Source organism: Sorex araneus, chromosome 1 (genome assembly GCF_027595985.1).
Source record: "Sorex araneus isolate mSorAra2 chromosome 1, mSorAra2.pri, whole genome shotgun sequence".
Classification (NCBI taxonomy): Eukaryota; Metazoa; Chordata; class Mammalia; order Eulipotyphla; family Soricidae; genus Sorex; species Sorex araneus.
Genome location: NC_073302.1, coordinates 366,825,452 through 366,839,858, shown reverse-complemented (window position 1 = coordinate 366,839,858; position 14,407 = coordinate 366,825,452). Strand labels below are relative to the sequence as shown.

The 14,407-nt window shown below is 47.0% G+C and overlaps 1 protein-coding gene across 1 annotated transcript in view; it reads right to left on the bottom strand.

Annotated features, from left to right (window-relative positions):
* Positions 1–1,554: 1,554 nt before the first annotated feature.
* The window catches only part of OSBPL3 (oxysterol binding protein like 3), a 206,793-nt gene continuing 193,940 nt past the window's right edge, over positions 1,555–14,407 (bottom strand). Inside the window, exons 21-24 of the mRNA XM_055143981.1 lie at positions 11,825–11,969; positions 7,589–7,715; positions 6,314–6,436; positions 1,555–3,095 (exon numbers count right to left, since the gene is read on the bottom strand). Of these exons, the coding sequence (XP_054999956.1) occupies positions 2,999–3,095; positions 6,314–6,436; positions 7,589–7,715; positions 11,825–11,969 (492 nt within the window). The 3' untranslated portion in view covers positions 1,555–2,998. The remainder of the gene's footprint in view (positions 3,096–6,313; positions 6,437–7,588; positions 7,716–11,824; positions 11,970–14,407) is intronic.

The following is a 14,407-nucleotide window of genomic DNA, read 5'->3' as shown; positions in this document are numbered from 1 at the left end:
ATTTCCAAGGAGTGTGATATGGATAATAGGGTACAGAATGAAGGTTAATCCAATAACCTTGGTAATAACCATTCACTGTTCCCTGTGGGGTTTGTGTCTTCAGTGAGTGTCTGAAAGAGCTACTCAGTTTTTTACGGGTCATCCCAAATGGACAGGAGGGACACATGTTATTAATAAACTCCTTCTTGATTTTTCTCTTTTGAAAAAAAAAAAAGATATGCCGGAGTGATAGAACAGTAGAACAGTGGGTAGAGCATTTGATTTGCCAACCCGAGTTCAATCCCCGGCATCCCATATGGTCCCCCAAGCACCACCAGGAGTAATTCCTGAGTGCAGAGGCAGGAGAAACCTCTGAGCATCACTGGGTGTGACCCAAAAAAGCAGAAAAAGAAAAAAAAATGATGATAAAGTAGCTCTCTCATGGTGCAGTGATTGGTATCATTATTTTTAATTTGGGGGTGGGGTGTGGAGTCACACTCAGTGGTGCCCAAAGGCTATTTCCCAGTTTCAGGGGTGATCCTGGTGGTATTCAGGGGACCATGTGGTACCAGGGATGAAATCTGGACCTCCTGTATGCAAAGCTCAGCCCTTTGAGCTATCTCTCTGGGCCCTGGTATTACTGAATTATGAATTTCAAAGCCAAGAAAAAGAAAATCTACATTGATTTTCCTAAAGAATACCAGGTATCAATTTTTATCTTAAAGTATGAAAATCCTGAACTTCAAATTAGGTACTTTTTTTGAAGGTTGGGGGATCATGCCTGGTAGTGCTCAGGGCTTACTCCTGGCTCTGTGCTCAGGGATTAAATTACGTATTTTTTGAGAACAGAGTCTGAAGGTAAAAAGAGCCATTTACTTCCTCAAGGTAGCTTTAAGATTATAGTATATGGGTGCATCACCAAGAAAATCCCTTGTAGATGCTGCTGCTGACACGTGGATTTTTAAGTCTGCAAGCAGTTTTTTATTGTGCTTTACTTCATTCCATTCCCACTTCAAGTCAGGTGACTAGGGTCCATGTATCCTCTTAATTAAAAAATAAAGCATAAGAGCAACTGAAATCATAGCACTGGAGCAATAAATATCTCCAAACACTGTTCACTAAAGCAACATCTGTTCAGGCAGCCTGTTCTGTCTTTCTCATTGTGTTTCAAATTTTTGTGCCATTCACTGGAGCGGGCTTATTTAAAAATCAGTGCTACCAAAGTTCCACATTTACCTGCATATTGTGAAAATCAGATTTGCTCTCCCCTGGAGAATCTTCAAATCTAGAACCTGTGTTCGAGAATTTGGACACATGGTAGAAATGAAAAGAGCAAGGAACATATCATAAATTTGGTGGAGTTACTGAACTACCTGGAGATAAAGTACACATTGTGCCCATCTTGACATTTCTATAAAATGGAGTGGATTAACACAACACCTAATGAGCTGTTTATGGTCTATAGTCTAGTCACTTACAGGGCCCAAAAGGCTCTGATGCACTTTTAATAACTCCATTGTGAAAATGCAATATTTTCCAATAGATTATTTGATGTGATGAAAAATCAAGGATATTTATTCTATTTTTCATCGTAGTGTTCTATATGTGCTAAAATCATCTAAATATTAAAAAAAATGTTTTCTGGAGAAATCTTTTGCCACAGTATTATTATACTTAATATTCCATAGAATTTTTATAGACATTAGAGTAAAAGGCTTAAAAATTACGCTTTGGTTTTAATGTAATTTAGGCAGAAGTTGGAATTGTTCGGTAATACAACTCAACTCTAGCACAAATTCTATTACCATAATTTGAAGTAATACATTGAAGAAAAGTTTTTCCATTTGGGTGGTTATAATCTATACTATTCAAGACTGCTGCAAAACTCACAAAAAGAATGGTATGCGTAAGAAGAACGTGTAGGAAAGGGCTAGGACATTTAAAGATTTATCAGAACAGAACACAAACTAAGAACATCAATTCTCCACATTTGTCTATAAGGCAGATGGTCAAAACTTTTATAAGATCTAAAATATGGTGTTTATTTAGAGGTAGAAAATACCAAAACAGTATTTAAGAAAAACATGTTGCTTTTTTTTTTTTTAAACAGTCATTATACTAAACTTTTAGAAAGTCCAACTACACGGAATGCTCTGTGTTTGACACTCCGCTGGCATACTGGCCATCCACAGGGTGGGGAGGGATGGGAAGGGAAGCCGGAGGCATGGAAAACAAAACCATTTCTCAGTTTCCCAAGGGTTCAGCTCTCACGAAAGAGAAACTGCCCACTACCTTTCCGGATGCCATTTAATGAAAGGGAATTTTCTCCTATTAATAATTTCTCAGAGTAAAGGAGGACCATTCTGTGCAAAAGGCTATGGAGCTAACTGCAAGGAGGGACAATTCCACTGCTGCTGCTTCAGGAAGAACCAGATCCATCCTTGTTTAAACTGCATATGCCAGGGGTCCTCTGGTATCTCTCAGCTATACAGTTGCAAATATTCCTTGTACTCCAGCACCCGCAGAACTGTCTAATATGAACAACTCGAGAGCTGTCTGAGGCAAAAAGATATCTGAGCTACCAAATTAAACTCAGGTACCTTACTTATGGATCGTAATACTGGGTATCTTATTTCTCACTACACCTGGGGGAGGAATTTTTTTCTCCAACAAATTTTATAAGGCATAAATTTAATTTGAATTTTCCTATGTTTGGAAAATTAGTGTTAAAGCTTTTTTTTTTAAACCCACATGTTAACATTCAATCTTTCATTTTTAAATAGTTTATATATAAAAAGAAATAGCAAGAGATGCTCGCTCTACATTCATATAAATAATTGTGATAATGTTTAGAATTGTAAAGAAACCTACTGAAGAAAATATATACTTAAATACTTACAATGCTAAGCTAAGCACAAGTGATCATTCTAGAGACTATCTTTTAAATAGAGACACAGGTTTGTGGCTACAGAGCGCAAACACGGGAGAAGCAAGAGGACCCTTCCTTGTCTTCCTTTCTTCACCACAAGACAGGATGATCCAGTGTGGAAAAACCAAGATCCTTCCTAAGTTCCAAGTAGGTTCCATTGCTCACCCAAGCATCATCGCTGGATTTCCTAGGAAAGAGGAAAGAATTTCCTGAAGGCTCTGGAAATATTTTCACATTCTTTCTCCCTTTCCTTCCTTCACTCCACCCACTCTGTGGGTCATCCTTGTCTCACTAGGTCAGTCCCAGACTGTGCATTAAATGCCAGGGGATTGGGAGTCTGGTTGCAGAGACACACTTCTGGCTTTGCTGTCTCCCACCTGAGGGTGTGACAATGGGCCTTTGAGAGAAACAGCACAGAGGGAAGAGTCTGTCTCTCAAATGTACATTCATCCACTCCACCTCTCTCCCACAGTACTGTCTGCTCTTCTACTCCTTGAGTTTTTGTTTTGTTTTGTTTTGGGAGCCAATACTCAGTGGTGCTCAGAGTTACTCAAGACTCTGCACTCAGGGATCACTCCAGGCAGTGCTCAAGCGACCATGTGAGATGATGAGGATCAAACTTGGGCCGGCTGCGTGCAACGCAAGTTCCCTACCCACTGTACTATGTCACTGGCCCCATTTACCTTGAGTTTTTGACAAAATATATCAAGGGTCATTTCCCATTAGCACAAGAAGATCAGCAAACTACAGCTCCCGGGCCCACACCGGCCTTCTACCCATCTCTGCCATCCTGTCTAATGCACGCCGCACAGTGCCCGAGACCCCCCCTGCTGTGACCCCACAGCCCACAGAGCTAAAGACACTCGCTGACAGGAAAGGTCCAGGGACTCTGGCAGTAAAATTCCTTACTGTGCTTTCACCTTTCGAAGAGCAGAATGAGGAGCCTGAGATAACACAATGGGTAGGGCACTTGCCTTATGGGCAGCTGACCCAGATTCGATCCCTGGCATCAGCTATGGTTCCCTGAGCCCTGCTAGGTGTAGTCCCTGATCACAGAGCCAGAAATAAGCCCTGAGCACAGCTAGGTGTGGCCCCCAAACCAAACAAAAGACAAACAAACAAAAAGACCAAAAAGATAACAAATAAAACACAAACCCACAGGGGCTGGAGCAATAGTACAACGGGTAGAGTGTTTGCCTTCCACTCAACCAACCCGGGTTCGATTCCCAGCACCCATATGGTCCCCTGAGCACCGCTAAGAGTGATTCCTGAGTGCATGAGCCAGGAGTGACCCCTGTGCATTGCTGGGTGTGACCCAAGAAGCAAAAAACAAAAACAAAAACAAAAAACACACAAACCCACAAAGAGCAGCCAAACATTCCATTGTAAAGTACTGACCCTTACTTACTCCACAGGTACCCTACCCACATAGTTAGGAAGTGCTTCAGCTCCATCTCTGGCTATTCAAACAAAGCAGAGAAAGCAAAGCATATTCCTACCAATTGGATTTGAGCAAAGGGCATCTGTCCTGGGATATAGTTGGCTAGTGGCATAAGTCTTATGCTTTATCTTGGCGTGGCCAAAAATTGAACCCAAGGCCTTATCTGTGTAAGGAAAGTGCCAAATCACACATCCTTAGTCTTATTTTAGAAGAAAAAAAAATGCAGAGCACCTGTTTGCAGTTCTTCCCAGAACATCTTTTTAAAAGTTACACTGAAGAGTGTCTGGGGAGGCAGGAGACTTGGCCCAGGATCTGGGGCTCGGGGACACCAGGATGTACCTGGCGGAGTTTGGGGGTTCTGTGTTCTGCCACTTGGGCCATTCACCGCCTACCTGGGAACAGAGATTCTGTTCACACTTGTTTTTTTTCCTTTTTTCTCTTTTGAGGAGAGGGTCTGGGCCACACCCAGCAATGCTGAGGGGCTGTTCCTGCTCTGTGCTCTGTGATGTGCAGCCACGGGGACTTGAACCAGGGCTTCAAAGGGACATAAGACAAGCACCTTACCTCCTGTACCAACCCTCCAACCCCCAGTACTCTTGTTTTTCTCTGTCTGATAAAAGGCTATGCTTTTTTTTTTTTAAGGGAGCCAATTTGCATACCGGATACTTTGAAACAAAGAGGCCTGATTTCGCTTGAGATGCAGTTCCGATGGCAATTCCTGGAGAATTATGTTGTTCCTTTTATGAATGGAAACACCTGAGCTTCCCCAGCCCTTTCTGTTAGTCTTTGCCAGGATCTCTACCACCATTTTCTCCTTTTTTTTTTTTTTTTTGCCTCATCTACTAATTCTGATCATTTTATGTTAGGAATGAAAAAAAATAATAATAAAGGCACAGCCACCTGCTGTAGCTGCGTTCAGTACCTCTTCATTCCTGATGTAACCTGGCATAACATGGCAGCAATGACAACGTGAAGACTACGGTAAATTTTCCTTTGAATGTGAGCCTGTAGCGCTCCCTACACTATGACATTGTTCTTGATGTCTGCACAGTAGATGGGAGTTGAGGGATTTCCTTGCCTCATTCTCTCTTTGTTGGTCCAGGAGACTGAACCCAGGGCAACATGTGCAAGACACGTGCTCTACGGCAGTCACTTGTGATACCAAGAAAATCTATTGTAGTAAAGAGAGGGATGCCGAGATCACCCTTGACTCCAGTGTTTAGAGAGAAGGAGAGGGAGGAAAAGAAGTCAGGGCCGGGGGGAGGAGAGAGAAACAGACAGTCATGGGTGAGCAGGCATCAGGGCTTCAGTTATCCTGGGGACGTGACGTGAGAGAGCAGTGTAGGCTTATAGCCAAAACACAGACTCAACAACAAGGAAAACATGAGAACTAAGCTGAAGCCACTGAAACTTTGTAATGTGTCGGTCAAGGTGGAGATAGGTGGGGATTGATGTGGGGAGGGAATCTAGGAACACTGGTGGAGGAAAGTAGACACTGGTGGTGGCATTGGTGTGGAAATATTATATGCCTAAATCACTGTCACTGTCACTGTCATCCTGTTGCTCATCGATTTGCTTGAGCAGGCACCAGTAATGTCTCCTTTGTGAGACTTGTTGTTACTGTTTTTGGCATATCGAATATGCCACGGGTAGCTTGCCAGGCTCTGCCATGTGGGCGAGATACTCTTGGTAACTTGCCGGGCTCTCTGAGAGGGGCAGAGGAATCGAATCCAAACCAGCCGCGTGCAAGGCAAACGTCCTACCCGCTGTGCTATCGCTCCAGCCCATGCCTAAATCAACTCAATCAATAACTTTGTAATTAACAGTTCTTTAAAAAAAAAAAAAAAACCAGCAGCAGGAAGTTGTGGAGAAGGCTCCCATCTGCTCACTCTCGTCACAGCAGAGGCATGGGCGTCCCCGTCACCCCCGGGCTAGACCCCGCATTTTGGCCCCCACAGACCAACCTGAAAAACCTGGGCTTGTGCTCCACGTTATTTTCCTCCAGGATCCGCCGCCGTTCCCGCTGCAGCTGCTCAATTCTCTGCTTCTGCACTTCCGCTTCTTCTAAGTTCCCCTCCTCCAGGAACCTGATACATTGAGGGCAAAAGCAAAGAGGCAATGACCCCTGGGCTTGCATAAGTCTGCGATGAATGATGGGATATTTAGAAGGCTTTCCTAGACGAAGATCCCTCTCCTGTCTTTGAAACAATATTTTGAGGAAGTTCGAGAATATGCTTCTTTGAATGGGTGATGCTATTTACATGGATGAAAAATTCTATCTGGGGCCAGAGAGATAGTACAGTGGGTAGGGCACTAGCTTTGCATGCAGCCAACCCAGGTTAGTTCCCGTGGCTCCCCCTATGGTCTCCCAGGGCCTTCCAGGAGTGATTCCTGGTGCAAGGCCAGGAGTAAGCCCTGAGCACTGCTGGGTGTGGCCTAAATATCCAAAAAATAAAAAACCAAAAATAGCATTTTGTTTTGTTTCTTGTGGGCCTGGAGACCTCAGCTGGGTAAGTCCTGCATTCACTCATTCACGAGCCACACCCTCAGCTTTGATGTTCTGCACCAAAATATCTTTCAAAATGTGTCATTGTTATTGTTTGGTTGGTGGTGTCCCATCTGGTGGTGCTGGAGATCTAGTCCTGACTGTGCTCAGGGATCACTCCTGTGGGTGCTTGCAGGACTATTCAGTACTGGGGAGGGACCCCCACACCCCCAGACTCAAAACATATGCTCAGCCTGTTGAGCTATTTCCCCAGTCATGATTTTACATTCCTTGCCCTACCAGTTGTTTTTTTTTAAATTGAGGAGCAAAGGAGCTGGATGCTTTCACCCATCAATACCTGCTTTTCTGAAATTCAGTAGCAACGGGATACTCTGAGCCCAGGGAGGCAGCTCAGAGCGCTGCTTTGCATGCAGGCGGCAAGGCTGGGCTCCACCCCGTGGACACAACCCCAGCACAGCTGGGCCCACAATGATTCCTAGAGATGACAGCGACAACAACAAAGAAAGGGGGAAAGATAGAAAGAAGCAGGGCTCTACTGATGAATAAGTCATTCCACACGGAGCTCAAAGTGAGTCCGACATGACAGCTACCAGCTCCTGAAAGAACCTCTCTGGCCCCAGGGGCATTATCCTTGCCTCTGTTTGCTTGAGAATTGCTAATACTTTTTTTTTTTTTTTTTGGTTGTAAAGAGTTTTATATTCTCTGGAGAGAAGAATCTTTGAAAATTCCTTACCTTTGGTCTGGCCGAAATCGAGTGTCAGTCGGTGGTAATAAAGACTTTGACAAAGGATCCATTTCATTTAATTCAAGTGCAAACTGCGTGAAGCCATAATATTGCTCATAGCCTTTTGGCATCGGATCTAAAAGAAAAAGAATTCATTGGCTCTAGCTCGAGCATTTCACTTATATTACAATTTAATCCCTCCGCCTTTTTCATCTTAGACCGGCCACAGTTTTTTCTCTCTCAGCTCTAAACTGCCATTTCTATTAAGATATCCTAGCAGACAAATAGCTGCTGACTCCACAATGTCGTGAATTTTCTTCTCTGCACATTTTCTTCTTCCTTCATGGATATGGCGTCCTTCATGTGGTCTTGGAGCCAATGTTTATAAACTTTTTTTTTCTTTTTGGGTCCCACCCAGCGATGTTCAGGGGTTACTCCTGGCTCTTCACTCAGGAATTACCCTTGGCTGTGCTGGGGATAGAGCCTGGGTCAGCCGCGTGCAAGGCAAATGCCCTCCCCGCTGTGCTATCACTCCAGCCCGCAGAACCAATGTTAAAATGCTGTGAAGTTCCTACTTACATGAGAAGCATAACTTATTAATAAGAGAAATATTCTTGTTTGTTTTAAAAAAAGAGCTCTGGACCCATAGTTTCTGACTACAAGACTCTAGTTCTAAAGAATTTGTTTTTCATTTAAGAGCTAGGTTCTCTCAGTACTGTGTAATATACCTAGATGAGTGCTGAAACTTACAGCAAGTCAAAAATAAATGTTATTATTCTTTTCAACTTTTGTCTTTCCAAACCTGTCCCCACTCCCGGCAGTGCTGGCGAGAGAGGGATGTGGCGCTCGGTTGTGCAAAGCAAGACATGTTACTACCACTTGAGTCACAGTCCTGGGCCCTCCCCAAGTCTTACAGTTTCCATTTTAAACCATCACAACAGGTGCTGAAGCAATAGGATAGCGGGTAGGGCACTTGTCTGGCACGAAGCCCACCTGGGTTCTGTCCTCAGCACCCTGAGCATCGCCACTCAGAGTGCAGGACCAAGAGCAACCCCTGAGCACCACCGAGTGGGGCCCAAACACCGGAAAGAAAAAAACAAATATGACAGCAGGGAGGGCTGGGGAGATGGCTCACAGGCTGGGCCCATGCTCTGCACGCAGGAGGCCCAGGTTGGATCCCGGCCACTAGATGGCCTCCTGAGCACCACAGTGGGTGATTCCCAAGCACTGAGTCAGAAGTGGCTGCTAAGCGCTGACAGAAATAGGCCCCCAAGCCCAAGCCCAAACCCAACCCCAAACCAACATCAAACCACAAGAGAACCAAGGAGCAGAGATGGGACTACACCAGCGGAAAGAGCGCCAGCCGGACGGGCAGGAACAGGGGAACTGGGGATGAGGGAAGGCTGCTGGGCTACTACAGGAAGGGACTGCAGGATTCACCCTGCAAGAAAAGGGCACCGGGGCCAGAGCCATAGCACAGCAGGGAGGGTGCTGGCCTTGCACGCAGCTGACTCAGGTTTGATCCCTGGCACCCCACATGGTTCCCTGAGCATGCCTCGAAGTGATCCCTGAGCATAGAGCCAGAAGTAAGTTCTGAGCACCTCTGGGTGCTCACAAGCAAAAACAAAAGGGAAGGAAGAGGCGGAAGGTGATCTGAGGTCAGGCTGCTGGCCCACAGGTACAGGGATGAGGCTGCCTCCACCCAGGAAAGGCCCTTCCCTGCTGCAGTTTCAACATGTCAATTTGCCTCCACCCAGAGCCTGGGGCTCGCAGGCAGGGCTACAGGGTGACGGGCCTAGGACCCAGAAGGCAGGTCACGGCACCCATCTCTCACCTTCCAATCTCCTGACATTTTCCTTGCTCGGCTCCAGACTTGCCTGGGCCCCTCATACTGGGCTCCTACTCCCGTTCCTTCTTTTTGACTTCTGCCTTATGGAGCAGGAGTGTCCAGCCTCTGCCCGCTGTCCCTGAACTGTCCCTTGGAAACGCGCTGGCTTCAGACCCGCACAGCTAGGGAGGGTGGCCCACGCCGAGCGCGATGACACTCAGAAGAGACTCCGCACCGGAGAGGGGGTGCTGGAAGGGATTCAGACCTGGGGCTGCTGCCAGCAAGTGAAAGTGTTTTGCAGGAGATGACTCGGGGAGCCAGGAGCAGAACATTAGGGAATAGGGATCTGTTTGCTCCCCAGATTCCTCAGTCGTGTCCTCCCCCAAATTTCTCTCCAACTATTGGGAGATGGGCCCTCTGGGGAGGACACCATGGTCATAGGAGAAGAGAGTGGGGCTTTGACCAGGCACCTCTCAGCAAGCCGGGAGCAGGCCTGAGGCTCACCAGAACCTGAATGCCAGCATCTGGACCTTGCTGTTCCTGGCTTCCAGAACCGTAGCAAAGCTAACATCTGTGTTTCTGCAACTAGGCAGCCAAGGAAGACTAATGTAAGAATTCTGCCCTAACTTGAAGTCCAGCTAGAATGTATGTATTAGGTCAAGTGAATGTAGATTCACAAAACCCACTTATTACTTTGGCTTTAGGTGGTTACCAAAACACATACCTCAAAAATGAGGAGAGGAGATGAACTTCCCTAAAGAGCACAGAAGGATGGCCAGGAGGCATATGAAAAAAAGTTCAGGGGCTGGAGAGACAGTACAGTACAGTGGGTAGGGCACAAGCTTTGCACATACCTTGCAACCCAGATGGATCCCTGCACCCTGAGCACAGAGCTGGGAGTAAACCGGAAGGAAGGCAGGGAGGAGTGGAGGGGAGGCCCTTTGGGGGGTTACTCCTGGCTCTGCAGTCAGGAATCTCTCCTGGTGGTGCTCAGGGACTGTATAGGATGCTGGGGATCAAACCTGGGTTGGCTGTGTGCCAGGCAACCGCCCTCCACTCTGTACTATTGCTCTGGCCCCATGAGCAGAGTTTTCTTCCGTCTAAAGCATCCTAAGATGATGACATGCCTGAGCCCTGGGATTCTATGACCATGACTCAGACACATACTTATCAAATCAGACAAAAGATGGGCTGTGTGGGAGTTCTGTGATGAAGGTGCGGCCTGATCCTTCTCTCCGAGGCTGTTTCTGGGGCTCACAGGCATAGGAGTGTCAGCGTGGTTCCTGTTGAACCTACAGGGTCCTTAACTCACGCAGAACCCCCTGCCACTGCTTGCTTACAATACTCCTCTCTACCCCTGCCAGAATGACACTTTGCGCTCCACTGATATTCTTTTTTGAAAAAAAAAAAAAAAGTGCTCATGAACCTCTGGGCCTCTCCACTCCACCCAGCAGCCCCAGACCTGGTGCCCAGGTGTGTGGGCCCAGCTCAGGTCCAGTTCTGATGGTCAGCAGGGCTGTGTTCAGGGGGACAAGGGTGTCAGGGATCAAGGTCGGGCCTGGCTCCAATCCTTTGCACCGTATCCTAGTACCGCCGGGGTCGCTGGTAGTGTTTCATCTTTCTGGATTTGCTTTATTTATGGTAGTTGGAGGGATACAAATTAATGAACAAAAGCTTAAGCAAGATACATGAAACAAAAAATGTGATTCTTATTTCTTTGATTTTTTTCCCCCCCTGCAGTTAATCTTTCAAGTCCTCCTCTTATGGGACCGATAATAAAACTAACTCTGTCTGGCTTCTGCTTCTTTATTGTTTGTTTTTGGTTTTGGTCCAAACTCAACTGTGCCCAGGGATCATTCCTGTTCCCTTGGGGGGACCATAGGCAAGTTGGATATCAAACCCAGGTTGGTCACCAGCAAGGCAAGTGCCCTACTTGCTGATTCTCTTGGCCCTGGTGATTTCCTGTTGCTCTGAAAAAGCCCCTGTAGACGTGCTGTGCATCAGTAATGGTTTTGTTTTAGGGCCGTGAGTCCAGGCCAGAGGCTGGAAGACGGATTGGGCAGCAAAAGCACTTTGCAAGCAGGAGGCAGAGTCAGGTCCCCAACACAGCTCACATGCCCTGCCCCTGCAGCTCTGCAATCCGGGATCCCTGTGTGCCCCACGGCGAGTAAGGTGCAGTCTGTAAGGAGTCCCGTCACCAGCAATGAGAACAGGAGGGAGGAAAACCAAGAACTCTTAGGCACAGAGTCACCAGATCAAAACACGTGACAAAACAAGCCAGGCTCTGAGTTTTGCTGCTCTGCAGGAGGGGGCGTTTGGGAGAATGGAAGCAGGGCCCACACCGGGCCTGGAGTGGATGCAAGCACAGACGGGAGCAAGGAAGCCAAGGAGGCCCAGCCCCAGCGCCCGGTACTCACTGGCTCTCCAGATGCAGGCGGCCGACGAGGAGCTGCCGCAGTAGATGCTCTCGTGCCACTTCCCGAAGAGCCGGTGCACTGCTTTCCCGCTCTTGTCGTACACGGTGCCTTCGATCTCGCGGGCGTTGGTGCTCCAGTACTTCGCCTAGGAGTCAAGTGACAGGTCTCTGTTCACTACGTGTGGGGCCCATTTGTCACAGCCGATTCCAGGAGGGAGAAAAGGGAAGAGAAGTGCCAGTAACTCGACGTTGCACGCAGGATGCCTGTCCAGCTCTGGGCTCTGCTGCTTCCGGGAGACCTTAGACTGCAAAGGGGGCTGCAAAACCGAAACACTGAACCTCGGTTTGCACCCCGGAACACAACACCAGCATTTGTGGAAGATTCGTGTTTTCTGGGCCAGAAGGATCAATGGTTGGTCAATGGTGTGGGAGATGGAGGGTAGTTAAGATAGAGGAGGGTCCATTGTGACATTTTCAGTTGGAAATGATCACTCTGGACAAAAACTGAGTGCTGAAAGCAGGTAAAGGGATATACAGGAGAACCTTTTAGCATCTGTGTCACAAACCATAATGCCTAAAATGAGAGCGAGGAGAGAAAGATAGATAGATAGATAGATAGATAGATAGATAGATAGATAGATAGAGAGAGAGAGAGAGAGAGAGAGAGAAGAGATGGGTGATGGCTTAAAGGGGTGGGAGGGAAGCTAGGGACACTGGTGCTGGTGAAGGGATGGGTTTTGGAACGTTGCATGACTGAAATCAATCATGAACAACTTTCTAATGCTCTATATCACAGTGATTAAATGAAAACATAAAAAAATAAAAATATTCGTGTTTTCTCTTTGAGGGCTGCCAGTGCACTGCAGAAAGAAAAGGCTCAGTTCTCACACCGGGGCCAGAGTGCGGGTGGCCCTGAAGATCTTTCTCCTGGAACAGCTTCTGCCATTGTTGCTCTAAGATGGTGGTGGTTTGGTTTGTCTCTGGTTTACTCCCAATGTGCAGCTAGGAGCTTGGGGTTACTCCCGGTCGTCTCAAGGGACCTTGCAGTGCCTGGGATAAGACTCAGGGTTCCCACAGGCAAAGCAGTGCCTCCAGTCCTGTGAGTCACCAAAATGTATATTTTTGATACATTTAGAAGAAATTGGACTCAATTTTATTCCTCTAGAGAAGTTTGCTTCACAAACCAATTAATTTTTAGTTTCTCTGGTATTATGAGACCTCTACCTGACAGGTCTCATAATCAAATTGGTTTGACCTGGCTCTGGGATCAGTGCAGTTTATGGGTCTGAGCAGTACTACCCTGCGGCCACCAGAGGGAGCTCCTACTCCCTAACGTAGGTTCCCAAATCTCTACCCACAAATCTCCCAATTAATTAGCTGCCTTTGAAAACAGTCTCCAAAGAGACCACCAGAACAATGACAGTTGGAAATGGTCTCTCTGGACAAAAACTGAGTGCTGAAGGAGGTAATGGGATATAAATTATAACCTTTCAGTACCTTCAATTACAAACCAAAATCCTTGAAAGGAGAGGGAGGAGGGGGGTGGGGGAGAGAGAGAGAGAGAGAGAGAGAGAGAGAGAGAGAGAGAGAGAGAGAGAGCAGAGACACAGAGACACAGAGACTCAGAGACAGAGAAAGCAAAAGAGAAAGAAGAGAGAGGGAGGAGAAGGAAAAGGGGTGAGGGAGTGAGGGTGGGGGCTGAGAAACTGGGGACATTGGTGGTGAGAAAGGTACACTCCTGACACTCGTGAAGGGATGGGTGTTGAAACACTGTATAACTGATACCTAATCATGAACAACTTTGTAACTGTATCTCATGGTGACTAAACAAAAAAATATATATGTATTTTTAAATTCCTCTAAGAAATAACACTGAGCATTACTCCATCCATCAAAAAATCCCAGGAATATCCTCAGTAAAAACAGAATCCATATCTGGAAGCCAATAGAGCACAGTGGTCTTTTCAGGGGCTATTGGGCGGTGGGAGGTAAAATTGTGGGGGGAAGGGTAAGTATCTCTGTGTCTCTGAGCGTGACCAGCCAGTGGGGGTGGGGCAAGTACAGAAGAGTCTCTGGGCAGGACCAGTTGTTGTTGTTGGTGGTGGTGGTGGTGGGGGTATGTGTGTGTGTGTGTGTGTGTTAGTATGCAGAGTCTCTGAGCGAAACAAGTGATTTAAAACTGAGTGTTCACACCATACACACATGGGTGAACCAGTAACAGCACTGCCAGAGTTGGATTTCCACTTGGTGCGATTTGCCAGCAAATCTAGAGAGAATCGGAGGACAGCGCTGTCCCCACAGCCCCGGGACCCTCAACCCCAGAGGCATCACCAGTGTTTCCATTCCCATTTCATCTCTCCCAGCTGCAGAGCCTCTGGCCACATGTGGATGAGGGCCGGGGGTGGGAGATCAGAGCTGATGTCTCCAATCTTCCTTGGAAAAAATGACTAGGTGGTTCTCGTGGGAAAGGGAGCAGCAAAGACATACAGGCAGACAGGTGAGGCGTGGGTAGTGCAGCGGGGGAAGGTGCTGGTCTACCTTGGTTTGACCTCCTGCACCATATATGGTGCCCTGAGCACCCCTA